The sequence below is a fragment of the Oculina patagonica genome, chromosome 12, assembly GCF_052425735.1.
Source record: "Oculina patagonica isolate OP01 chromosome 12, crgOcupat, whole genome shotgun sequence".
Lineage (NCBI taxonomy): Eukaryota > Metazoa > Cnidaria > Anthozoa > Scleractinia > Oculinidae > Oculina > Oculina patagonica.
The window spans coordinates 21,841,190-21,867,956 of record NC_135769.1 but is presented as its reverse complement, the minus strand read 5'-3'; the positions used below and the strand labels follow the sequence as shown (position 1 = coordinate 21,867,956).

General features: G+C 40.0%; 1 protein-coding gene across 2 annotated transcripts in view; it reads left to right on the top strand.

Moving 5' to 3' along the window:
• LOC144632756 (3'-5' exoribonuclease HELZ2-like) overlaps positions 1-26,767 on the top strand; it is a 42,395-nt gene that overhangs the window by 1,261 nt on the left and 14,367 nt on the right. For both annotated transcript variants that reach the window (XM_078491476.1, XM_078491477.1), the window contains exons 2-28: positions 385-537; positions 1,578-1,632; positions 2,197-2,248; positions 2,558-2,752; positions 2,872-2,908; positions 4,385-4,509; positions 5,254-5,316; positions 5,588-5,755; positions 6,070-6,106; positions 7,374-7,498; positions 8,081-8,176; positions 8,483-8,593; positions 9,010-9,057; positions 9,595-9,663; positions 10,071-10,137; positions 10,895-10,957; positions 11,323-11,403; positions 11,802-12,146; positions 13,180-13,345; positions 17,207-17,426; positions 17,692-17,826; positions 18,172-18,779; positions 19,122-19,563; positions 20,205-20,798; positions 21,025-21,447; positions 21,710-21,785; positions 21,932-26,339. In XM_078491476.1, coding sequence (XP_078347602.1) covers positions 1,619-1,632; positions 2,197-2,248; positions 2,558-2,752; positions 2,872-2,908; positions 4,385-4,509; positions 5,254-5,316; positions 5,588-5,755; positions 6,070-6,106; positions 7,374-7,498; positions 8,081-8,176; positions 8,483-8,593; positions 9,010-9,057; positions 9,595-9,663; positions 10,071-10,137; positions 10,895-10,957; positions 11,323-11,403; positions 11,802-12,146; positions 13,180-13,345; positions 17,207-17,426; positions 17,692-17,826; positions 18,172-18,779; positions 19,122-19,563; positions 20,205-20,798; positions 21,025-21,447; positions 21,710-21,785; positions 21,932-26,339 — 8,768 coding nt within the window. In that variant the 5' untranslated portion in view covers positions 385-537; positions 1,578-1,618. The remainder of the gene's footprint in view (positions 1-384; positions 538-1,577; positions 1,633-2,196; positions 2,249-2,557; positions 2,753-2,871; positions 2,909-4,384; positions 4,510-5,253; positions 5,317-5,587; positions 5,756-6,069; positions 6,107-7,373; positions 7,499-8,080; positions 8,177-8,482; positions 8,594-9,009; positions 9,058-9,594; positions 9,664-10,070; positions 10,138-10,894; positions 10,958-11,322; positions 11,404-11,801; positions 12,147-13,179; positions 13,346-17,206; positions 17,427-17,691; positions 17,827-18,171; positions 18,780-19,121; positions 19,564-20,204; positions 20,799-21,024; positions 21,448-21,709; positions 21,786-21,931; positions 26,340-26,767) is intronic.

Sequence of the window (26,767 nt, the reverse complement as noted above, 5' to 3'; positions counted from 1 at the left end):
GTTGAAGTTGAATTTTATGTAAATCACAGTCGACATTGAAATCCTTGAATTTCGTCCAACATGTACTTTTTGAAAATCATTTCCAACAGCGCGAATTTAAACGCGAAAACATGTATTAACTACGGAAATCATGATATATAAACAATTTACGTAGTCAATGCCAACAGTATGTTTTTCCTATAAATTTTATGTTACACAATTGTACCCGGAAGTTCGGCTCTTTTTGCTTGATTCTGGACTTTGTGACAGACGTCACCCTGATCTGTTTTCGCTCGTCATTGTTTTGGTATTCCACGTGCTGTGTGGCTTTCATTTGCATTTCAGCCTGATTTTTGCAGACAAAACAAAGTTCTGAGAGTTCGCAATTGTTTACATTTTCATCAGGCAGTTTATTAAATCGGCCTGGATGTTGGGAAAGACCTTTACAGTATTTCACCATCGTTTAAATTCTGCAACGAACATGTAACTAAACAGTTAGTCACCGGAACAAGACGGTGACGTGCTCGTTCATGATGGAAAGAATAACATTGTTTTAAGGTAAGTCAATATAATCCATATTTAAACACGACAGTTTTCTGTCATAACCTTCTTGTAGGCCCTAAGAATCCCTAAGCTCGTATCATCAACGGGCAGACAACTGAAATGGGTTGATGAAACGAGCGGAGACTGTCATGTAAACATAGGCAAGCTCACTGAAATTTAAGAGGAGTGCACAAGTCGCTGAATGCACGTTACACTGATCACAAACTTGCGTCGACTCTTTCGTTTGATCTGGCTTGAAGGCAGCGATCTAGGTACTGTTTGTCATGTAATCAAAAATTTTACAGCAACTATTCTCTTATGCGTGTGTGGTCGTATGTGGGGAGGCGCGTCAGGCACTCGCTCAGATAAGCAGAAGGTACCGTGAGAGTCTTCGTTCAGCTCAGCAGTTTATTGTGAGTCACAATCTTCCACTCTAATAATAACTTTACAATATCTTAAGCTATTATCCGAACTGAACGCACACCCGGGAATCTAGCCAAGAGAAAATCAGGTGGCTCAAAAACAAAGTACTCGGATGTGAATCAAAACGTACCTAGCTAACTTAGTAAGGCAATGAAAGGTTAACCAATCATACAACTATTTATTTAAGGGAAGTAGTAGTCAAGGTCGCAAGAAGGTAACAAACATGTTCACAGCTGAAATTTTTTTGAATGCTAGGTTTTCAACAAGAACAAGAAGTTTCTAGGAGAAACAAAAGAGGCGTTCAAGAATTCAGTGCGGCGCATGTGCGAACTGATCTTGGCTTGCCAAGACGATGTTTGAACACAAAATATTACTGCCAAATATTTAGCAATAGGGGTCGGGTACGCAAGATGCAACAGTTTGGGGGATCTTTCGATTTGCCTTATGTACTCGTGGGAAACCGAAGCATACGCACATAAACGTCTGAAAATAAAAATGTCTAAAAAGACTTAAAATAGTGCTTATTCTAGGCGATGATTGGTCAACTTAGTTTTAATTTAAGCACGGTTACGGCTAAAGCCACTTACTCGTCATATTTTTAAACTTGCTTTTTGTCTTGTGTTGCATTTTAGACCGTGACGCAAGTTAAGCAAAATAGCATTGGAAACCAGACATGGCACATCACAGGTATTTAACATTTAGATACTGCATGAAACTGTTTATTTTTTAGCTTCATAAATCGGTTTAGGTATAACGCACCATTATATTTTGCTTTTTTAATAAACTTACAATGTACGACCTCTCCAATATACAAATAAAAAGGAAAACGAAAATTATCAGCAATAGCAACACTCGCCGCAAGCAGCAGGAATTGCGTCTCATTATTGAGCTCGGCACTCTCAGGCCTAGCGGACTGACCATTAATTTCAGTTTCATCCGACTGCGCCTATTGGCGTATTCGCGAGCAAGCGTTTAATGTTAATAGTTTGAATGTGTTTCTTGCACGCGCACTTTTCGTGCGCGCGCCGCGAGCAGTTATATTTTCATATGGCGCAACTCGCGATTCAATACTACCACTGGTATTTCTCAACACTGAAGAAGTTCCCTTAAATTCCTTTAAAAAAAATAAGCCCCTTTAAAAATAAGACCACCAAAAATGCTTTTTGAACAAACTAGGTAAGCTCAGGCTTTATTATCAGAATTTTTTGGTATATGCAAAGAAATGTTCTAATTGGAGGTGTTGTTTTACAGTTCCGTGTCCTTTGATGCTGGGTTCGCAGACTTACCTTTTACGATACCACCGGTTTGTATTACAATTATTGTATTATTCACTCTGTCTCTGATGGTACTGACAGCAAAACCCCACCAGATAATTAGCCCTTATATACGACCACCTTATTAATACCTCCATTTTTTTATTACGCCCAATTTTTATGGTCCCCTTTCTATGCGATCAACGACCATCGTTTGGACTCCCCATGAAACCTTTATTTCTTGTCATATTTACAAAGTTACCGTATAATGATTCGATGTAACGCCTTTCTTCCACACCCCAGCCCCTCCCGTCTTCGTTATGTACACGATAGTTTCATTTTGTTTCGTCCAATCACAGGCTCTGCTTGGCTCAGCGCTTGTGTCACCTAACCTTGTGGAAACCTTGAACAACGCTGAACAGTTCATGATGATCAGAGATTATCGCACAGCCGCCGCGCTCTATACCGCGGCGCTTCAACGACTCGGCGTTGACGTTTCTCCTGAATTAGTTGCCACTATTCTGTGCAAGCGAGCTGAATGTCTACTTCGCTTGGTGAGTATCTTTATTGCAGGTTCAAAGAAACTTGTTCAGATGTTGTTCAAAGAAACCTGTTCAGTTGAAACCTTGTTTTGTTATACACTCGTGACCTTCCATGTTACTTTTACTTTCAGAATTATGTACAACACGTTTTGCGAGATTGTACAGCAGGTATGTATTAATAGTTGCAAATTAAAAATTTAAGTCTCGAATGGAACAGCAATAACGACAATGATCCATTCGGCGTTTCTTATTTCCATGAAAATGGCGGTGGCATAACTCTTATTTAGGTAAAAGCAAACTTTCGTCGTCGTTAAAACAATCTAAAACAATCTATCAAGTGTACCCTTTTCATCTGGGATCTGACACCTGGCCTTCTCCTGCTCCTTCACTTTCCTCCCCTTCTCGGGTTCGCGCTCTCACTCGTTGCGTCACCCTCATATCGTGGCTTGCGGCTTTGACGGGGGCAGTGTTTATTGACGAGGCATTCGTCTGTTCCTCACGGTCAAAGCTGTACAGATTGATTCGCGCCCCGCTTCTTACTACAGGGTCAAGCGGTCCTCTTTCTCCCCAACTCAGTGCGGGCCTCCTGGGGCCCTCTGTTTTCTTTCGCCTTCCTTCACCTTGGTCTTCTTTTTGCGGACGACACTTATCTCGGCTTCAAACATTCGGCTAACTAACATCAGTCTCGTCTCTTCTCTGACCGTCTCTTTCTCAATACTGAGTGTTTTAGGGGCTCCATTCATTCTGGGGAGGAGAACAAGAATCGTTCAGTACTAGGAGTCATATTAGATGAGTGTTTATTTTCACGATCACATAAGCTATGTAAGGTCGGTTTCCAGAGGCTCGTCAGGGGTTGTAACACGGAAGCAGCAAATAAGATCTATTTGTCCATCTACCTATATACTTGTTCGTGCTTTTGCCCTTTGGCAGCACTAACAAAATCTCCGCCTACAACGTATATCGGGTTAAACCTGAATAGCCACGGAAAACTCGGTCGTGGCCCCTCACAAAAATATGGAAAAGCACTGTGCACTGTTAGTAACAAGTGCTTGTCGGAGACGTTCCCTCATATTTAAAACCTTACGTGCCAGGGCGACAAGCAAATGTTTTAATCAGAGATGCACTAGATCGTCTTTTACTGACAATACTTCCAAACATTCATTTAGATGTCGCTAAAATCTTTTTATTTGGTGCATCCATTTTATTTCTCACGAACATTAAGATTGCGCAAAGGAACGTTCAAGCTTCTCTTTTTATTCTTAGGTTATTTTTAGAACATTTTTAATTCGTAATTTATTTATTTTTATGAGAACACTAGTACTTCTTTTAAACTTTTTAACTTTTTTTTAGCATTTAGTGGTATTCTAGTAGTTTTAGTAGATAGATATTTATACAATCTTTTTTACTTTAATTTGTTTTATTTTACACGGGCCCCCGTTGATACCAGTCCTGCGACTGAAGGGGTCACCCTGTTAAAATATCGATTATTATTATTATTATTATTATTATTATTATTATTATTATTATTACTGATTGTAAGAAATTGTAACTTAAGTTGTTGTTGTTGTTGTTGATTTTGTTGTTGTGATCGTGGTATCTTGGTTTTGCAAGATATTTACTGACATTTCTTTTTTGGGTTTTTAGCTAGGAACAAACTCGGAGGTGAAAACGAACACACAGCGTTTCTATGGTCACAAGCTCTGGAGCTACAGGGCGAAGTGCAAATAGCTTTTGTGCATGCTGTGATATACAAGTCTCTTGATCCTCTGGTTAGTTTATCTCAAATGCATGCAAGTGTAAAAACCCAAGCGTAATTAAAGACATTGTAAACTGCAAGGGGGGTCTTAAGTAATATAAGCAAAAAGGCAGCAAGAACGTGTTGGATTGGTCCATCACAGTGAATTTCCACTCAGTGGTGCTGATGATGTGATGTTGAGCGCACAAATTCATCTATATCAACAAGGAAAAATGTCCATGTAATTTCTTCGTTACATGTCAGTATTTCTTTAACTTCGGATCTTTCAGCTCCGCCCCCCCCCCCCCCCCACTACGAAAACACAAACAAACAAGCAAACAAACGGCTTGCAGACCTGTAGTGTTTTACCTTAAGTTTCTTTAGATTTCGTTTGTAACTTGTGCACAGTCGGGTAAATAACTACCTTAAATACTTGTAAAAACATCCGAGACTTTTTTGTTTATTATAAAGTAATCCGAAAAGTGCAAAGCATTCGTGGATACGTGGTAATTTGTCACTTCATCTTGTTGTCGATCCGGCATAAATACGATCAAGGTACTTGGTATAGTAAAGAAAAGTGGCGTCATGGGAATACACAGAATGAATATCCCATATTATTGGGGTCGTAAGTTTTATTGTTGTCTTGGTAACGGTGATGTAAACGCTTATTTCGCGCTTAGCTATTGCAACGTCCCGCATGTAGCATAACTCGACAGTGCACGCCAAGCGTTTTCCATTACTTAATTCTACTTCTTCTAATCCGTGTTTTATGTTGTAGATGGAAAGAGACAAGGATGTTGTGAACAGGTTAAGAGCGAAAGTGAAGTGGTTGTGTGGCCAGGTATTCATGTATTGAAACAGTTTATTGTACAAGTCAGCTGTGGTCATTCATGAAGGTTTAATTCTCTTTTACATGAATGATGCATCCGAACAATTTAGATAAGAACTGAGTTGATATGAGTCGCTTTTGACATTTTCTTCAATTCTTGTTTTATTTTGCCTTTTTTTTCTGGTACACTTTGGAAACCCTTTGAAATGCACTACAATTATTTTTCTTTCAAGTCTCATTGGAATATAAATCCAACAATCTTTTTCATGACTTTTATTTTTAGGGATATCATCAAGTTTACAGCACTATTGACATTCTGATGAAGCAGGGCGAGCTACTGCTTTCAAACTCTGAGACAAACGTAGCTTTGGACTTTTTCACAGAAGTTCTGAATCTTTTTCCAGGAATTCCGGAAGCCCACGAATATCGAGCACAGTGCTTCTTCATTCTGGTAGGAATACAACTAATATGTTATAAAGAGAAGGTTATGGCGACTACTAGTAAATCTTTGTTTTCTCTTCTTTGGGTCTTTATTTGTTGCTTTTGCAATCATTCTTAAAACCTTTATTTTTTTGCAATGAACTGGAAGAGCTACTCGTTTCGATAGTTACGTTTTGCTTTCTCACGTCACACAGTTATGATCTGCAGATTTCACCTTACAAGCGCCATTATCGTAAATTAGTTTGCTACTATGGCATTAACACTTTTAATGCATGACTATATCACCCGCTACCAATAAAGATATGGTTTCTTCTCTTTCTGCAGGGTGACTTTGTACAAGCCAAACGTGACTGCAATCAAGGTATAGTCAATTCCTTAAATTATATTACCCAGGGGTGGATCCAGGATTTTTGATGAGTGATTTGCATCAACTTAATTAAGGAGGGGGGGGGGGGGGCTCTTCCTCAAGAAAATTGTCCTCATTTCAATTTTCTTTTTTTCTGTCTGCCAACCTTTTTTTCCCCCAACTCTCCTTTCACCCCTGTCCTCGACTTTTCCCGTCCTTCGGTTCTTCCGCGACATCTCCGGAGCGCCTTGCACTCGGGGTCTCCGGGCCGTCGCTTATCATTCCCGCTGGCGCTTCCTGGATTTTGGTTGCCCACCTCAAGCACATCGTTTGGTCAGCAGGGTCCCTCCCCACCATACGCTAGGTCATGAACTATTGTTTCAATCTCCCGACTTGTCCTGGTGATGTTCTCTTGCATGCGTCGCAACTGATCGCATCGCCATAGCTTAAGTATTACGTGTTCCCTCCTCCTCACTCTTGGTATAGAGGACTTCGGGGAGGCTTCCCAAACGATTGTCACTAGTTGCACACTAGTGGCGCCATACCGAGTTGAGTGATATGCGCGGTTCTGGCTCGGGGGGTTTTGAGTGATTTGTGAAAGATCAATACACCCTCCCACCCACTGCGTACAATTTTTTTCCAGTCGTGCCTACGAGTTTTTTCGCGTTGATCTGAGATCGCGAGGACAAGCGCGCGAACGGAGACTCTTCGATTCGCTCGGGAGGGCTGGATTTGCTGTGTATGTTCGCTTTTTTCTTTGTTTTATTTTAAATCAACAAAAAAAGAAGGATGAATAAATGATTTCTTTAACTACGAACCTGAGAAAAAAAACGAAAATTGGAAACAGGTGAGTGTCTGAATAAATCTTTGAAAAGTAGTTGAAATTTAAATAGTTTATAATTATCTCTCTGCTCTCCCCATATATGGTGACTCGAAACAAACTACAACATTGATTGGGGGGAGGGGGTTGGAGGTGGGGCAAAAGGATGAAATTGGTCCATATAACAATAAAAAAGGGCGTAAATTGACAATGTGTCAACACTTTTGTCAATGATTGTAGTCTGGATCCACCCCTGTTACCCATCAGTTGCATTGCTTTGAACCTACATATTCTGCCTAAACTGTGTAATCTGTTGTCATTTTAATATCAGTTGACCCTCTGTAGTTACACAGCGTTACTTGGCAACCGTCCTGCCATGAATCGCAGGCTCAGTAAATTTCTTAGGCGGCCTATTTCCCAACCCTATTACGAACATCACGATATTTTTTTTTCCTTTTGCAGCTCTCAAGCTGACTAATCGCACAAGTGCCGCAGCCTTTGATACAAAAATAAAAATCAAGGTCCAGTGGGGGCAGTTTGAGGATGCTTTGGAACTAGTGAACGAATGGCGATTGATTGAACCTGATGTGAGAGAAAATGTTGATCAACTTTTTATGCCTGTTGTTATTTATTGGGGGAAATTAAAAATTGGATTTGAAATACGCGAAAAGAAAACAGAATTTCGTATGGTGAAGGAATACTTTTCTAGAAATTAATTTTTAGATGGCAACGGTAAATTAACCGCGGTAACGAATTTGTTATGCTGACCGTGTCGAGCGTCAGACCTTGGCCGCTGAGTTTGCTCCGACGAAGGGCAGCGTTCGAAACGTCAGTTTTTAAAATTCGCAACGGCGGTTTATCCGTTGTCAAAGATCAGAGTAGACTAAAGTTTGATTAATAGCACAACAGTTTCTTTCGTAACTAATGGCTTTGTTTAAGTTGCCTACTGGATTCACTACATCGCTCAAAGTTGGCTGTCGACAGTCGAGCGCCGAGTCGCGCTCCTCTTTTAACTTTCAATCACATAAAGACATAATGAAATTATTCCCTTATCTGGGTTCATGGAGAAGGAGATAGTGTACATAAATTCCTCTCTGTTGGAGCTATAAAGAAAGTAATATGTTAGTATATGTTTCCTTTTAAACCTCTCTGGCATTTTCTCTCTCAAGAAAATGGACCTCGTCCCAATTAAAATGCAAATCAGAGAAAAGATGGCGGCGTTTCAACTTGGGGGCAGAGCAGAAATGCGCCCACGATGGCAGTCAGTAAGTAATCACCAAGCTGGGCTAAACTTATGCCTGAAAACTGGTGTAAATAACTCATCATTTATTGTAAATAACTCAACATCAAGACTTTTATGTTTAAGTTGCCTTTGCTTCAATCTGAAAATTGACTCTGATAATTGACTCTTAACGAAAAGTTCTCAGTTTTTTGTTTCTTCTGTACGGTTATTTCTATACGAACAAATTAAACTTGTTTCAAGCTTGTTTCATGAAATGGGCTCGAAAAAAAATAGAAACTTAACACAAAATCACAGGTCACGAACATAATCTTCATTTTGTTGTGATTAGCTTTCGGATGTATCGTTTGGCCATGAATCAGGCGAGCAAGACGAAATAACGACTAAAAAAAGAGTCAAGAGTCCTCCAATACGAGCGTCCAAGCAGAGCAGCGGTGCAAAGGTGAGAAAACTCCCAAAATTTCAATTTTGTTCAGTGGCCCACAAGTACGGTAAAAATCTTTTATTGGAGCTGATGTGAGGAGTTAGGGCTTCTGCAATTCGATAAAATGTTAAGCCCATCGACTTCTGGGTTCACTTGGAAAAAAAGAGCAGAAAAAGAACTCCCCCTGCAGAACCTAATGATAAACACTGCTAAAGGTTTTTAGAACGGCTGATTGACTAAACGCAAAAGTACGCATCCTTTTAGGGAAACATGAAAACTATTGACGCAGGCGTGAGATGTATGTACGTGTTGTCCATTGGGTTATGTTGATATGGGTTGAAGCGCAGCTAGCTTTCTGTACATGTAGTGAGGCTGATGGATCTTGTTCTGTTTTATGTGGAAGCTTTACGTTTAAAACAATTTTTCTTTTTCAGCCAAAGAGCAAGAAACAGCTTCAACAGGAAGAGTGGCAGAGAGAAAAGGTGAAACATCAGAGTACTTAGTAGTCAGTTTTCAGCTATATGAAATAATTTACAGGAGAGAAATAAGAAATAATTTGCTAAAAAGAAATAATCAGAGAAGCTACGTCTCACTCTGTTCCCACTGACAGGGATATCATCATGCACGCCATCTAATAGAAAAATTGGATCACTAGGTCTCACCCAAAAACAACTCACAATCACTCATATGAACAGTGAAAGATATAACATTCATAGACGTCTTAATTTATTAATTATGCAAGTTGGACATTCTTTAGACTTGCCTACAAGTCGAGCTCACATAGTGCGAATACCACCAAAACGGAAACGAGAAGCGAACGACTTTTAGAAAGTCTAGACGTTCTAAAGCTGTATAGAAATACTTAAGACAAGATAGAGTCTGCTACTGCTTAGAGGCTATATTCATCCAGAGTTTCTGTGAAATATAAGAATTGATATTACAAAAGTACATTAGCAGGTAAAATTTTTTTGGAGGAACGCTTACGATTATTGCATGCTTTATTTATTAATTGCATTCAGGAACGTCAGGAGATAGCTCAAGAATTGAAAGAAAAGCGAGAGCAAAAAGAAGAACATGAACACAACAAGGTACGTAATGCCAAGAGGAAGATTTGAAAACTTTGTATTATTGGTAGGTTAAAAAAGAAACCAGACGTTTCGATACTACCAGCTACACACGAGTTTGATAAATTACAGCGATGTACAATTGTAAAAAAATGTAAATACAATTTTAAAGTCCATACGCGGGACGAGGTTCCCCGGTCCGCCGGGCTCATGTTGACGTGGATCGAGGAATTTAGTAGTGTGATTGCGGGGGGGACCGGATCCCGGAGAACCCTCGGAGCGGGACGAGAACCAACAACAACTCAACCCACATATACGCCGGGTCCGGGATCGCCGGGCCACATTGGTGGGAGGCGGTGCTCTCACCACTGCGCCATCCCCCTCCCCCACATTAGTGAACATTAGTCACTTTCTATTTATTTTCTATATAGGGCAAAGCAGCTGTTGCTCAGGGTGGACTCACAAAGCAACATGGAGAATGCGAACACTCCACGGCGGGTAACAGTCTATTTAACAAATCTAAGAGAGAATTTGGGTTATAGCTGTTCCAGCCCTGGAACCAAACTGTTTTCGGTAACTTTATGCCGGATTACGTTCGTCTACTAATTACCTCCATTAAAGATTGCACACATTAAAATGTTCATTCTGGCAGCAAACGCGAGATTTATGAAAAACTCATTTTCAACTGTTACAGTTAAGAGGGCCTCCCAAGGAGAGAGGGGCTGAGAATGGTCTCTTGTTACCGGGAAAAATTTGATTTCCTCCTCTGTTCTCAATAAATCAAGTATTCAATTATACTGACCCAAAAAATTTTCTCTGTACAACGACGATGCTGCAAGTCAGGATAGAGAAAACTCTTGTTTCCTCAAAATAATTCAATAATGTTCCTTATTCTCTTGAAGTAAATGCCATGTCCCATTTATTTATTCCCAAAAACCTCTGGAAGGCCCTCAATGGTAATCAACTCCAGCTCAAACGTTAAAACTATTCACCACTTAAAATTCTCTCTATCCAGATTACAAGCTTAATCCTAGTTCTCATACCTGTATAATCAATTTTGAGACAACTGAGTTAGCTGGAATGAAAAAAGTACAAAGGATATACCTAAGAGAACTAAATGCCATTTTTAACTTTACTAAAGATAAATAATGATCAAGACTTGGGTAGTAATGTAGGTAAATAAATGCTAGTTTGAACAATTGAATTTGTAACATTATTGATACCGGCAATGTTAATGAACAATTTCCTTTGGTAGGAGTGATGGTAGCAGAACAGACCCCGCCATCCATGTCAACGCCATCAGCTTTACCTGAAAAACGTATGTTTGCATTCTTTTATTCAGTTGCCCGCGTGAACTAGATTAATTGTATTGTTCTCTTGGACATAAGTAATGGCAACGTTTTAAATCAGTTACCAAAGAAGCGGTTAAGAATCAAAGAGGTTTAAAGAAACGTGGAAGGGGGAACAAGGGGAGGGGAGGTTAAACTTCCCGCTTCTTCTGTTTTTAATATACCCACCTCCCCACCTAAGTAGTTCCCATATTTATCCCAGTTCCCGCCACGTTAGGGTTATCTCGTTTTCCACCCGTTCCTCTCCAGCGTCTCGTTGACTTCCCACGCCGTTCAATCCGGGTTCCCCCCCCCCCCCCCAATCCATAAAACAGTAACATGTGTTTGCATTTAGTTTTAGGTCCTTCTTTCCCAGAGCGTTCAAGAAAACGAAAGATAAGGAATAAAACAAAAGCTTTAAGGGCTTCAAGGGAAGGTACATAAAATGACAATAAAACAAAAGGCTGTCTACAGTATTAGTTTAAAATGTTCTTTTGATAGGAAACATGCTAACGATCTCAGGTGCTGTGTTCAATACAATACTAAAATGACAGGAGAGGAGCCTCCTTTGCATGTCAAACTACTGACAACTGAACTGAATAAAGTGCCTAGTTTTTACTCAACCATTGTCGATAGATTGATCCTTTGCGTTTGCTAGCTTTGTACAATTTCACTGCCGTAACGTGCTTGATAAACTCCACTAGCTCAGCTGTGGCGACTTCTTAACTATTGTGTAACTCGGTATATAGACGTAGATGAAGAGCTAGGTAACAAAGCACACAAAAGATGTGTATTGTCCTCAATTTTACCTCTTAATTGTGTCACTGAATATAGAGCTAAATGAAGACTCTGATGCAAGCAGTGTTTGTAGCATAAGTACTTGCCCAGGCGATTTGGATTATCGAAAGAATTCGCCATACCGCCCCCTGATGCCCACATTTGAAGACAGCGACCAGGGCGTTGTCAGTGATCAACCATCGTCCCCCCAATCGATAAAAGTAGCCGAAACGTCTTCTAATGAGCAAGACTGTCGAATCCGTCGCAGACCGCCTGGCATTCCAGGGCCCTTCCGTCTCTGTAGATACCATGATCGTCCGAGTCTTTGTTGGCAAGGCAAACTTTGCCCTTGGGCGCACAGTGAAGCGGAAAGGGTAGCTTGGGAAGAAGACAGAATAAAAGGTAAACTTTCCTCGGGCGTACCACCGGTTAGGAAACGTGTCTGAGGTTTTCTGTTCTTTTTTCTTTATCTTCTTTTCGACAAGGTCGAGATAAAAGTAATGGAGTTCAGTATATACTTATAAGTTTCTTCTCAAAGTCATGGAATTTGATTTGAAAGATATTGCAGCCTTTGTTAACGAGTGTTGATAACGACTTACTTATCATGTTCAATGTTTTTTTGTGTTTTGCAAAAGATGTTGAAGGAAGTTTAAGCGTTAATTGGCTACGTTTTATTTGCTCAATCATATTATCGTCAGCGGAGAGCCAAAGAAAAGTCAGAAAGCTTTCTTTGTATGGCAATCGTTTTACTTTTTCTGCCTGTAGAGTTATCGTCACATACTTTCTTTTGAAAATAACAATACTTAAAATGAAGCATATCATTATCACGAGGAAGGGCAAGTATATGGTCCTGATTTTAAACAAATCCTTCCAAATTAAGACCATAAAAAAGTGCAACCGTAGAGTGCTTATTACTGATCTCTCAGTAATTAATGATCTCTCCCATGTTTATCTCACACAGCCTTTAGTACATGAGTTCCAGCAGTTGTCTTTTAGTCTTGCTCATCGACTTTTTTTTTTATTTTTGCGATTAAATATATGCTACAGTAAGAGCACATTGCATTAATGGCAGCGTTCACTGGGTAACGCATACTTGACACCATGTAGTAAAAGTATACCCCTTCCACAATCATTTTGGCAATCAGTGCCAGATTGAAGTCTTTATGACCAAAAATATCAGGTAATGGTCTCCACTCAATAACATGATGAGAATCGTTTAATCAATCATCAAACAGACCTTAAATCGTAACGTGGGCCTGGAATTGCAAAATTTCTCTCGTTTGTTACGTACGAGTATTCTTTCTTTCTTTGTGTAAGACGTGGACTGGCCCTTTGTTTAAAGTTCGTTCGTATAACGATGGAAACAACTGAAATATATACATGCAACAAGCAAGTGTTACTTTGTATGTCATATTAACTATTCGTCTTACGTTAGGTTCTTTTAAACCAACCATCACAAGAGGCAATTCCAAGAAGCAAAAAGCAAAAGGAACCTCTTCAAATTCACTGAAAGAGTGGCGCTACGCGTTTAGGGGACCGTCTGGCTGCCGAGCACCATTACGGATTCCAAACAAAGGCGAAAACTACAAAATGTGTCCCGAGTAAGTAATATTTCTTAATTCTTTATAACAGTAAATTGACCGTGAGAAGTATTGAAATTTCCATAATTCGGCTTTAAGAAGGATCATTCGATTTATGGAGGCGAAGGAGCTAACTAACTAGCCAGCTAACCAACCAACCAACAAATTTAAACAAATGCATAAATAAAGTCATTGATTCGAAATACAGTCGACTCCCGATAACTCGAACCCTCGCTAACTCGAACCTCGCGCCATAGGCGTACGAGGCAGGGGGGCGAGGGGGGCTGCAGCCCCCCCAGTGCCAAAATTTTTCGGGCAAAATGCTAAGAATTCGGGCAACAAGCCAGAGAAAAAATAGAAAATAAGCAGACAAGTCTCAACATTACAATGAAAACGAATTATATCAATATAAAAAGTAATGGAAATTTACCAACTTTGTGGTTCAAAAGTCCAAATTTCTCATTTATCTGCTTTCGTTTCCTCTCGCAAATTGCTATAATCATATTCGATTTTTCTCGCAAATTCTGCGTGACCCCTCAGCTTGATTCAGTCGGAATCAGCGTTTTCATAGCTTGAACGTTTGCGCGCGGTTGACCCAGTTTAACACCTTGAAACAAAGCTGCCATACGGTTACAAATGTAATGAAGCTAATGCTTTTGACTCAAATGGTAAGTTCTCAGGGCTAGCTCAAAACATTTTACATAATGTTTTTAACCCATTTATTCCTGAATGTTTATCACGATTTTACATAACTTTCAAGTGGGAAAGACAATGTAAATTGCCTCCTAAAAATACTTTTATTTTTGCTAAACTTAAGTGAATAAATAAAACATTCCGAAGAAAAAGGATTCAGTGCGTTGACATCTTCGGGCAATGCCACGAGATTATTTAAAGAACTATCATTTCCTTTAAGCAAGCAGGCAAGGTTTGTACACAACAATTTCAACGCACGTTTTGTTGTCCATTTCATATGGCTGTTTATTCGGCTTTAAACCCATGCCATTTTTTTCGGGCAATAAGGTCTCCGCCCCCCCAGGTCCGACGGTCCCCGTACGCCTATGGTAACTCGAACCAAAATCGATTTCCCCTGGATCTCCGTCATACATTTACTGTAATTTTACCCTCGGTAACTCGAACCTCCCGCTAACTCGAACCAATTTTCCTTTCCCTTCAGGTCATTTTGTATACAATTTTACCCTCGATAACTCGAAGCATGTCTGTCATTACGTGACAAGTCAAAACAAACAGTTTACTGTAGACAAAACGTTGAATTTATTTTGAAATAAAAACGTCAGAGCTGCTCCCGAAAGGCCCCTCAAAAAAAGAGAGAGGTGCAGTATTGCGTATTATCATTATATCAGGACTAATAATCAATTATAATATATCACGTTTTTTTTCTATATGTTTAATTCTCTAAGGGATAGTGCTATTATCAAGATATATCTTTGGTGATATAAGGGGTTGATTTTTTGATATTCCGCAATGGGTTTTTCTCTGATTATAAAGATATGTTATCATGATATTATCAGAATATTTAATGAAGTAGTATTTCTTCTACTCCCAGTGATAGAGTGATAAATAATGATATTATCAGAATATTTAATGAAGTAGTATTTCTTCTACTCCCAGTGATAGAGTGATAAATCATGATATTATCAGAATATTTAATGAAGTAGTATTTCTTCTACTCCCAGTGATATAGTGATAAATCATGATATTATCAGAATATTTAATTAACTAACTTTATTTCTCCTCCCAGTGATATAGTGATAAATCATGATATTGTCAGAATATTTAATAAAGTAGTATTTCTTCTACTCCCAGTGATAGTGATAAATCATGAAATTATCAGAATATTTAATTAAGTAGTATTATTTATTCTACTCCCAGTGATAGAGTGATAAATCATGATATTATCAGAATATTTAATTAAGTAGTATTTCTTCTACTCCCAGTGATAGAGTGATAAATCATGATATTATCAGAATATTTAATTAAGTAGTATTTCTTCTACTCCCAGTGATAGAGTGATAAATCATGATATTATCAGAATATTTAATTAAGTTGTATTTCTTCTACTCCCAGTGATAGAGTGATAAATCATGATATTATCAGAATATTTTATTAAGTAGTATTTCTTCTACTCCCAGTGATAGAGTGATAAATCATGATATTATCAGAATATTTAATGAACCCTAACCCTAACCCTAACCTAACCTAACCTTACCTAACCCTATTCCTAACCTAAACCTAACCCTAACCCTAACCCTAACCCTAACCCTAACCCTAACCCTAACCCTAACCCTAACCCTAACCCTTACTCAAACGCTAACCAGGTGAATAACGTTGCCTCTGAACTCTAACCCTAATTTTAAACGATAACTTACATTAACCCCAGACAATCCCAATACGTAAACCTTACCCGCATCTTACTAAATACGTATTTGAAAGTTGCAACAAAAATGACTCAGTACAAACTAAATATTTTCTGGTTTGTGAATAACAGCCATTAAATGGCCAAAGAGTGAGTTAAAAAAGCCAAAATCTGGTGTTACGAAAGTTAATCTTGTGTCTAAAAAGAGTAAATAGCAATGTGATTATGTAGCTTTGTGGACAATTTTGATATGATGATGATATATCATAATATCATTGTGTCTGTTATTGCTTGAGTAAGATTTGAAAATGATAGTGATACATGATATGATTTTAACTTGATAGTGATACCTTGATAATGATAATTTAAAAATTTGATAACAAAAAGTATTCTAGCAACTATCATGTAAATACGATATGATAATGATATTTTTGATATTTAAAACGGAAAAATATTTTTTGATATTATCATGTAGTTATCACCAAAATATCACTGAGATCTCAAAATATCAGTTATCAAACTAATGATATTCTATCATGATATTTTGATGAACCGCAATCCTGCACCTTAGTGCAAAAAACGAACTGTGCCACGCGATTGACGTGCTACTTACGTTCTGTTTGTTTGTCAGTGGACGTTGATACCGATTCTTTCAAATCCGACTTTAGAAAACTTTAAAGGATTATCGCCAGGATGAATTAACTGACTATTTCTCGAGAAAAGGAAATCACATAAACTCTGCAGTAGAAGCCTATAGCGTTGTTCTCTTTGAAACCTGCAAAGTTCGCAACTGATTTGCTTTGTTTTACGTTACGTTGCGTTTTGATTTCTACAGTGATTTAGAAATGTTCCTTTTTCTTTCGGCTTCTCTTTACTCTAATTAATTTTTTTAATGTAGACTGGTCTACACTGTTGAATAGAAAATCAGAAAACTCAGTCTGTTGTTTCATTATTTCCGGTCATTTGTTTTCAACTCCCCATAACTCGAACCATTTTCAATTTTCCTTGAAGGTTCGAGTTATCGGGAGTCAACTGTACAATGTAAAGGTACACCTAGTATACTTGCCTTATACAATAGCCCTAAAGTTTGGCAACTATTATTGTGAGTCGTGTTAGTTTAAGGATATTGTGAAAACTGGTATTTTGAGTAGTGTACGCATTGTATGGTAAGTAGTGTCAAACTTGCTGCTTTGTATCTTGCTTGATACTGGGTATATCGCTTTTTATACCATGCCATCGAAAATACAGCCAATCAGAATACAGGAAAGCCGTTGTATATTCGACGGTATTCAACCCATTACCTTCCCATAGTGCGCTGCGATCTTATTCTAGACGAAATTTAGTAAGCGTATTTTCTATGGCATGGTATAAAATAGAAAGGCGAGTGTGTATACCGAGAAAATACAAGTCAGTATACCACTCGAAAGCGTTGCATAACTAGTATATACACAAACGTTTTCAACTTCCCAATTAATTGAATAATTTACTTGATTTTTTTCTCACTCGAGATGGGCAAAAAGGACCTGCAAACTGGGCACAGGTTGTACTTTCGCGCATGGTGAAATGGAACTCACAGCATGGAATGAACACTTGAAAAGAATGGAGAAAGAAATGAAACAGAAAATTGAAGAAGAAAATAAAAAAGAGCAGGAAAAAGATGCCGATTCTGCAGTAAAAAGTCAAGTCAGTTCACCAATAGATGATCAGCGCCCAGCCCCTACTTACAAGGTTGGCTGTCATAGAAAAAACATAAATAACATCCTTTGCAATAATATGCTATCTTTTAATTTGTCAACACGTTATGCTAAATCAGGTTATGAAGTCTTGCATGATTTTGCACAGGATTAAATAGTCTCTTTCTTGTGATTCCATAAAAAATAATAAGGTAATGCTCTGCAATATTGGCTTATTGCCATGTACAATCTAATTGCTTAGTGTTTTGTAAGTTACAACTGCAAAGTCATTTTGAACTTTCGCTTTCATTTCTCTTAAGCTCGAGAGTTTAGTTTCCAGTCTTCCAGGAGTGACTGTGACGTTTGAGCCCAAGGATCTCGATGTCTCGTTACAAGTACCGCTGAACACCGAAGGAGACAACAGATACAGCTGGTCCTTGCAAATCTCCTATGAGGTTAGACTGAAAACTGGTTTGGTACGAATTAAACAAGTAAACGAGTTCTTCCATTTTTGTGCTACAGAGTTGGAACACAGTATTTGCAAGCTTGTTAACTTTACTTTATCCTTCCAAAGTCACTTGCCGCCCGACTCAATCAAAATAAAAAATCGCTGACAACACTCGCCACACATGCGTATACATATGCCCTGAATATTTGGCGGTCACTTCTGTGACCTTGTGTCTTTCAATCAAATTAATATTATTTAGCAAATGTTGCTCTTAGAATAAATGCACTTAAGGTTTCGTCATTTCAACATGGTTACTATGTTAAATACACTTTCTTTATCTTTCACTATACAGTCGAGTGTCACTGGTCATCTGCAACACGTAGTGCTCTTACCACAGCACCATAAATGTTACAGCCTGTCGAGCGTCACTTTCAACTGCACCGTAAACGACACCAAAAGTGGTGCACCAACGACTGGGACATCACCTGAATCGCAAGAGCTGTCTGACTTGTTTCACTACCCAGTGAAATCGCATTTGCACGCGTCACACAGCAGCTGTAAAGTAGAGATCGTAGTTTCGTTCTCTTCACTTGTGTTTGGAAACTTTGCTCAAGTTTTAGTCCTTGATTTTGGAAAAGAACATCATCTTGCTATGAGAATGAGCATCGAGGTTGGCAGTCAAGAATTCTTAAAAGAGTTCTGCGAAGCGAAGACGAACTTAAATTTGGATTGGCCATTATGGGATGACGGATCACGAAAAATTGTCACGTTCAAGCCCGAACGTCCTTCAGTATTCAACAACGAGCATTTGATAGACAAATACAAGTTACCTAGACCAGACAATATTGTGCCTTCCCCCCTTCTTGATGGATCACAAGGCTTGAGTAAGAACAGTTACAGAGATGTCATGCATCAGCTATTATTCGTAGAGGAGTTGTACATTCGCAAAAAGGTTTCCAGGTAAATCTGAGATTCAGTTGTAGCATCGTGTTAATAAAATATAATAGGTCAAGAACCCCAAATTAGCAACGCAAGCTTAGGACTGTGTGTCATATTAAGACGCATTTTATATCATTAGCACTTAGCAAATCTGCATAGCTTTCTTTTATGTCTGTGTATGTCTGTGTTGAAATCAATCACGCCCCAACAGTAGGTATAGATTTTCCATCTCGCACAAGTTTCATTGCACCTGTCCATCGCGCCGCAGGAAACCAAAAATTTTAAATATTGTTTAATGAGGCTGTAGGCAGTTTTTAGAACAAGGATGTAGATGTCCGCTAACGTATTTCCTTGCGTTTACAGTTTTAACGTTCAGGGAGTACATCTGTACGCAACAAAACTGGTCGCAAAACAAGAGGAGTTCTTGTGCGCCCAGGAAGGATGGCTTTATGGCTCATTTCACGTCTCGCGCCCAATCACACCAGATAACGCGGATGGACGACTCTTGTTGCGAAACCTCTTCAGTAGCATGGGCTCTGTACTAATAGCCAAAAGCCAAAACCCTGATTCCGTGGTTTATGAAGCGTTGGTAGATTCGGTGGAGGACAGTCGAGTCATCTTAAAGCTTTCTGCACAATGCTGTGAAGATCTTGGGCTGACCGATCACGGAGACACCACAGTGGACGTTCAGTTTCACATCAACAGACTCCCTCTCTGTGAGATGCACGACAACATTGATAGGCTGGGACCCGAACATATCCGAATACTGTTTCCCGAGTTCAGCAATATTGCTTTGGCAGAGAAGGTGAGAAGGACTAACTGCAATGGCTCATTTTAAAGCACGATGTCACGTTTACCTAGATTTCTCTGTCGTGTTCTTTTATCCTGTCTTGCATCGCTCTCCCTGTTTCCCATATATATTATACTTTGCCGCATTCACATGGAATCTTGTAGACAACACGGTTTGGATTAAAGATCACGACAGAGACATACGGCTTGCTCATACAAAAACCTCCGCATTTTTAAAGTCAAGTTCATCGATCGTGACCCTCACCGATGCACACGCGGGGTCAAAGATCGGGCTATCCAAATATGACTTCATCATAATGATATCAATAGAGAAAGCGGAATTGAAATTTCTGAAGCATGGATACCTACGATCAGAAAACAAAACAGCCGTTCAACTACAAACCTCAGAGGGAAAAACATCTGTTAGTCAGAATTAATGATAAATAGCGACGTGCAAACAATCGACCTCGTTGCCTGATGAAGACTAGCAGTATTGCGTTCGAAACGTCGTGATCAACATCTCAGAGCGATTTAAAACATCATGAGACAAACGAATAAACATTCATTCGTATAGGAAGAATGGTAGTACACAATTCGTAGTCAACTCCTTGTGCATTTTAATAATATTTAGTAACATTTTTTACATATATATTTCAGATTGATCATCTTCCTTGGATTCTTGACCCAAAATTAAACGAAAATCAGAAAGAAATTATCAGGAAGATAGCGGCTCCGTCAATTGATGCGCCTCCTCTTGTGGTGTTTGGTCCTTTCGGAACAGGAAAAACCTTCACACTGAATCAAGCAGTCCGACGTATGGTCGTCAACCAAAACAACCGCGTCCTCATCTGTACACACTCAAACAGCGCTGCAGACTTACACGTAGTTCTCCTGAATGAATATCTAAAAAAGCAACATGGCATAGCCGCCTGCAGACCTTTGAGGATTTACACGCCGTTACGTAAACTGAAAACCGTCTCTGACCAAGTAAAGGAGTATTGTCTCATCAACGACAAAGGAAAAGAAACAGCAGCCTTCAGACTGCCAACTCGTGATGAGGTGTTAAAGCATAGAGTCGTTGTGTCAACTTTGGGCATGGCTCGAGCTCTTTTTGACATGGAGCTTCATCGCGGAGTCTTTTCACACATCTTAATTGATGAAGCAGCGCAGGCGCTGGAAACTGAAACGCTAACACCACTCACACTCGCAGGAAATAACACCAAAGTCGTTTTCACCGGGGATCACATGCAGGTACTTGTATTGGGACGGAAGCATTTAGGTTGCTTCTTAGTTCTAAGTGTCTAGTGTCTAACGTTATTAAGCCTCTAAGCCTCTCTCCACAAAACCTAACACTCCCAAAATCAAATGCGAGCGATATGTCTGCCTGTCTGTCTGTCTTTTTGTTTTTGTCTGTTTGTTTTATAGCGCGGTAAGTCTCAACTTTCAAATCGATAATCGTTTTTTCGTTCTTCCATAGATGAGCCCTGATGTGTTTTCTCCTCAAGCAAAGATGTGGGGATTCCAAACTTCCTTACAAGAGAGACTCTTTTACGACTACAAGGAACGGCGAAAAGAGAAAACATTAGATCCAAACCTCATATTTTTAACAGAGAACTACAGATCAAACGGGCAAGTTCTTCAATTCCCGTCTGACATGTTTTACGCTGGCAAGCTTTCTTCTGCTAGCAAGCAACCCCTTCATCCTCAGTTAGGACCACTTGTATTTTATTCTGCTCTTGGCATAGAAGAGATTGAAGAGAACCATTTCTCATATCGTAATTTGGCTGAAGTAAACGAAGTGGTAAAGCGAGTTAAGGAGCTCACTGATTGCTGGCCTGAAGCTGAATGGGGTCCAAAAGATCTTAAGCAAGTTGCAGTAGTATCGTCATACCATTTCCAGGTACTTCTTAAACTTAAAAAAGTTTTCTATTGCCCAAAATGCTATAAAATATCCAAAACTTGACCTCCGGTCCCGAGCTCTAAATTTGGAAGAGCTTGAGAAGTTTGTGTTTGACATACATAGGCACCGCCAACAAGAAAGAAAATGATGGAACACGGAAGAACAAATTTAGTGGAAATACTTACTAGGACAACAAGTGTTTTATGGTTTATCATTGATCACTATGTTTGCATAACGAAATAAAGTTTTAATTTCTAACTAGGTTAAAACAATTCGAGATGGGCTTAGGAAAGTTGGTCTTGGAGAAGTTGATGTGGAAACCATTGAAAACGTCCAAGGTGAGTTTGTTAAATCTGATGATTTGGAATTCACATGTATTCAGTTTTGTTTTTTCACAATTACAGGGTTAATGAAATAATCAGTGAAACATTTTTTTTTTTGCACTTCATGTTTTTTATTTGTTTGTCCATTTTTGTCTTGTAAGGAAAACAGTTTCGTGCCATCTTCGTCAGCACAGTTCGAACTTTCCATACCTGCAAACAGTCCCCTGAACACGACGCTGGCGAGAACGAGAGTCCTTACCTTTATTTCTTGTCAGATGCTAAGCTGCTGAACACTGCTTTTACCCGTGCCCAGTCTCTCATCGCGGTTGTCGGAGATCCATTTTCTTTAAAAACCGTGGGTGATTGCCAAGGGCTGTGGGAAGAGTTTATCAAGAGATGCAGTGACAATGAAACTCTGTTTGGAATTGAACACAACGAGCTAGAAGAAAGCATTTCGCAGAGTGGACTAAACGTCAATGCTACCGAGTTTATGCCAGATGTGTGCACAAATACCAGTCTGCCAGCTGATAAGGTACAAAAACCAAACCGTGAAGCCCGTGGTGTTAACAATACATCATGCAAAACGTACCCTTTATCTGTTCAAGAACGTGAACTAGATCACAAAAGTGGGGATCACACTGTCCTTCCCAAGGGACAGAGCCATTTTAATGACAGTGACAACAGAGCCTTTACCGATCGTGCCAACTTTGAAGACAGTGAATCTGAAAGTACATCCGACTCGGATGATGCAGGAGACGAACTCTCCGAGAGTGACGAACTGGGCAATGCTGATGACTTTGCCGAATATGACAATGTAGATGAAACTGTGCCTCCAAAGCACATGGATGAAATTATCCTTGCCTTAAAAGCCAAATGCGAAGAGAACGAAATGAAAAGGAAACTGAGAGATGAAACAAAAAGAGAGAAAGATGACGTTGGGCAAGATCTTGCACCTGATGATGCCAAAGAAAACAGAGTAAGTCACGTAGCTAATCCTCTTGGTTTTAACACGGTGGGAAATGATATAGTTCACGAAGACTTCAAAATGAGGACAAGAAAGGGTAAAACTCGGATTTTTATGGTGAACATGAAAATCAAAAACAGTGAACGTACGGAACGATTACTTCGTGAGCCTAAACTGAAAGAGCAAGAGTGTTTACAGCCAGAGTATCTTGAACGTTTGCTACAAGAGAATCCCGAGTTGTATCGCCAATGCTCCTTGCGCATTACCTACGAGAGATCAAGGACTTCGTATGGAGAGATTCACGATGTTGCAACTGAAGATATTTTGATCGAGGGAAACACTCGTAAGTACTTTGAGTGGGACAGTGTCGTAGTTAAACTGACGAACGTGCCTTCCAGTGAAGCTACAGTTCAGCAAAGTACAACGGAAAGGATGAAGGGTGAAATAGTTGGTGTCAAGAATCGAACGATGAATCTCCGAGAACGCCAGTTTGTTTGTACAATTAACAGGGAAAACCCTTGGGTGATGTACCCGATAAACAAATCGATGACACCCATTGGAAACTTGAGAGATAAATCATGCAACGGAGTTCCAATTTACAGGAGAGTTCAACCTGGATCAGCAGAGAAAGCGGTGCACGTAGACACGTTGTCGCTAAAAGAAGCTTTGAGTGGCAAATATCTTTTTGTCGTGCAGTATTTGCAATGGAAACGCGATTTTCCTTACCCCCTTGGCATTGTCACAAAGAAGATTCGCAGAAGCTGTGACCTTCCTGAAGCTTTCAAACTTCTCGATGCTGAATACCAACTGAAGGAATATTTTCCGTATGAGGTAGACAAAGAGGTAGAAAGGCAATTTCATGCATGGTCGAGCATCCCGAGGTACGAAAGAGATATCCGCCCAAATGTGAAAAACGCATTTACAATTGATCCTCCCGGGAGTAGAGCTCTGGACGATGCCTTGACGACTGACATGTTGGAGAATGGTCTTCACAAAGTCGGAGTTCACATTGCTGATGTGTCTTTCTTTGTGCAACCGGGAAGTAAAATCGATGCTGAGGCGCGAAAGAGAGGCACTTCTTACTTTCGAGGTCATCGTTTTGGAGACGTTCTTATGCTTCCAGAAGACCTAAGCCATAACGTTTGCAGCTTGTTGCCAAACCAAGAACGACGTGCAGTTTCCGTTTATCTAGTTTTGGACCAAGATGGTCATGTTCAGGAGGAAGAAGAGCTTGATTTTTGCCGAACAGTTGTGAAGTCACAATGTCGTCTGACGTATGCTGAAGCACAGCGAGTCATTCTTGGAAAGCCTATCCGTGGTAAGCCCGGCAGTGATGGAAGAGTGACATCGGAGATCGAACAAAGTATCCACACGCTCAGTATGCTAGCGCAAAAAAGGAGAGAATTGCGTCTTTCTGAGGGATCTTTCTTTCATTTCGACCACGCAGACCGAAAGGAAGACCTTGAGGCTCACGAGTTGGTAGAAGAAATGATGATCCTCGCCAACACGTCAGTTGCCAAGTATCTTGTTCAGAGAAAAGCAGCACTGTTGCCTTTGCGAATCCAACTTCCTCCCAAGACGCGTAAACTGGATGAGTGGAGAGATCGGTTTAAGGATTGTACCAAGCTTTCCCTTTCCCTTACAAGGTACTTGTCTCAAGATGCTGATTGTGTGGAGACATTTGTTGTGCCGACGTCTACGTGGAATGCCATCACCAAAGCACGGCGCAAACGGGATCACAGAACGTTAACGCACCTGATTGGCAATGATAACTTATATCCGCAACTGTCTGTTGCACGCGCCATTTTGAATGGTCTGCAAAGAAGAGCTGAAGATGTAAGAGCATCGGACGTACCAGTTGATCACAGAGTTCACTGGTCATTAAACGTGTTGGAGTACACTCGCTTTACTTCTCCGATTCGCCGTTATCTCGATATTGAAGTTCATCGCTTGTTATTTGAGAATGAACGGCAAGACATCGAGCCCGACGATATGTCAGAACTTTATCGCAGGTGTTCATTTCTGTCTGAAAGGTCGAGAATGTTTGAGAAAGATTTTGGCCGAGTTCAATTTGCTGCAGAACTTAAGGATACAGCATGTGAAACTGGCGCCGTCGTTGAAATCATCGCGCAGGATTCTATTCAGCTGCAGCTTCTGTCTGAAGCAAACCACTATCTCTCTCCAAGACAGAGAAGAGTCAGGATTAGTAGCTTGGGACCAATTGAGCAACCCGAGGTAGATGAATCTTCATCATGCGTTGAGTTGAAGTGGAAACTCAGAATTTACGATGCTTCTACTGAAAATATGAACCGTGCAAGGCGGAGTAGGAACCAGGAGAAACATCTCCGTGAAGACAAGATCAAGATTGAAGCATTGTTGCCTGCCGCCTCAAACGTTTCGAGTCTTGGTTACCACATTCCTAGCAGCCTTTGGCTGGAAGTATTGCATGCTGTTAAAGACAATGATTTTAATAAGCTTGAGCAAGGTTTAATGGAAGTGCATGAAAGAATTTTTAGTGAAAGGAATAGGTTACCAGGAGACCACCCACACGAAACATTGATTGAAGGCAATTTCGAAGTGGAGGAACAACAAGAACAACGTGGAGAACATGAAGAAGAAGACGAAAACAACGATGATGATGGTGATGACGATGAGGATGACGATGATGATGACAATGACGATGACGACGACGACGACGACGATGATGATGATGACGATGAGGATGACGACGATGATGATGACAATGACGATCACGACGATGATGATGACGACGACGACGACGAAGACGACGACGACGACGACGCTGATAATGACGTTGTTAAAAGACATGGAGAGTCGACCAAAGATGATGAACAGAGTAGGTTGCACTTTTTTAACACGACCCTAGTCTTAAGGATGTCCGATTATGTTAGCGTACAGCTTTCAACCAACGAAACTGAAGCACTCATGTCACCTGATATTCAGTTGTTCAAGCTTGCCCCTAGTATTAACATCTGCCTGGAACATAGAAAGCTCGCCGATAGGTGTTTTGCAGAAGTTGCGTCGGAAAAGGCTTCAAGGCAACGCTATGGCAATGTCAGAAAGTATGTCAATGTTTGGAAGCCCGTGGTGACGATGGAGGCTGCGACCGTGGCCGTATCAAATGACGATGCTCTAATTCTTCAAAACGTTGAAGTGAACTGGAAGGAGAATGATGATCGAGAATTTGTCGGGGAGTTCCAGCTAGACAAGAAGTTCAGCGAAACCAGGCAAATCGAGATTTTTCATGGAGATTACGCTTGTGTCAGGGTATCCTGTTCCACTTCTCTCTCGACCAGTTCTACTCATTCTGGGCTTTTTTCAACAATCGAAAGCGATTCTTCAGACGAAGAAGAAACATCCTCTGTGAGCGACGGCGACGGTGGAAATGGCATGAAAAATTTGACCCGTGGAGGAAAACCTATGGAACGGTATTGGGTTGGGCACTGTATCTTCATTGGTGCAGACAAGTCCCTGAAATTCACTCTTCGGCCGTTTCAGTACTCTGTGAACATTCCCCAAAGTCTTCGACGTGGTGGGATTTGGATTTGTACAGTGGAGATAATAAAGCAAACTATCCCTTGCAGGTAACTAAAGGTTATACGAATTCATTTGTTGTGTTTTCAAATTCACTCTGTAGAGAACCAGTAGGGGACCAATACAAAAATTACGATTTTTTTCATATCTTTAGAATTAAGCCGTCAATTTTATATACGTACTGAGATTTTCTCAACGAAAAGCCGCAAAGTAAATATTAGTTTGCAGATTGATGTAAACCAATCAAATGGATCAAATGGTGCGTATCGCTTTTTTCACGTGTGAGAAAATTTATACGTCCAATCAGAAATCGCGTATCATGTTTTTGTACGTGTGAGACGTTGCAGTTTTCATTCAAGGTACAAATAAAATTCCAACGTTTACCTTGAAACTTTCTCGGTATTCCTAAGAAAAACAAAAGTAAAAAGCCCACGGTTCTTCCGCAGAAGAATTCGTCGAAAGTCAGAAAAACAAGAAC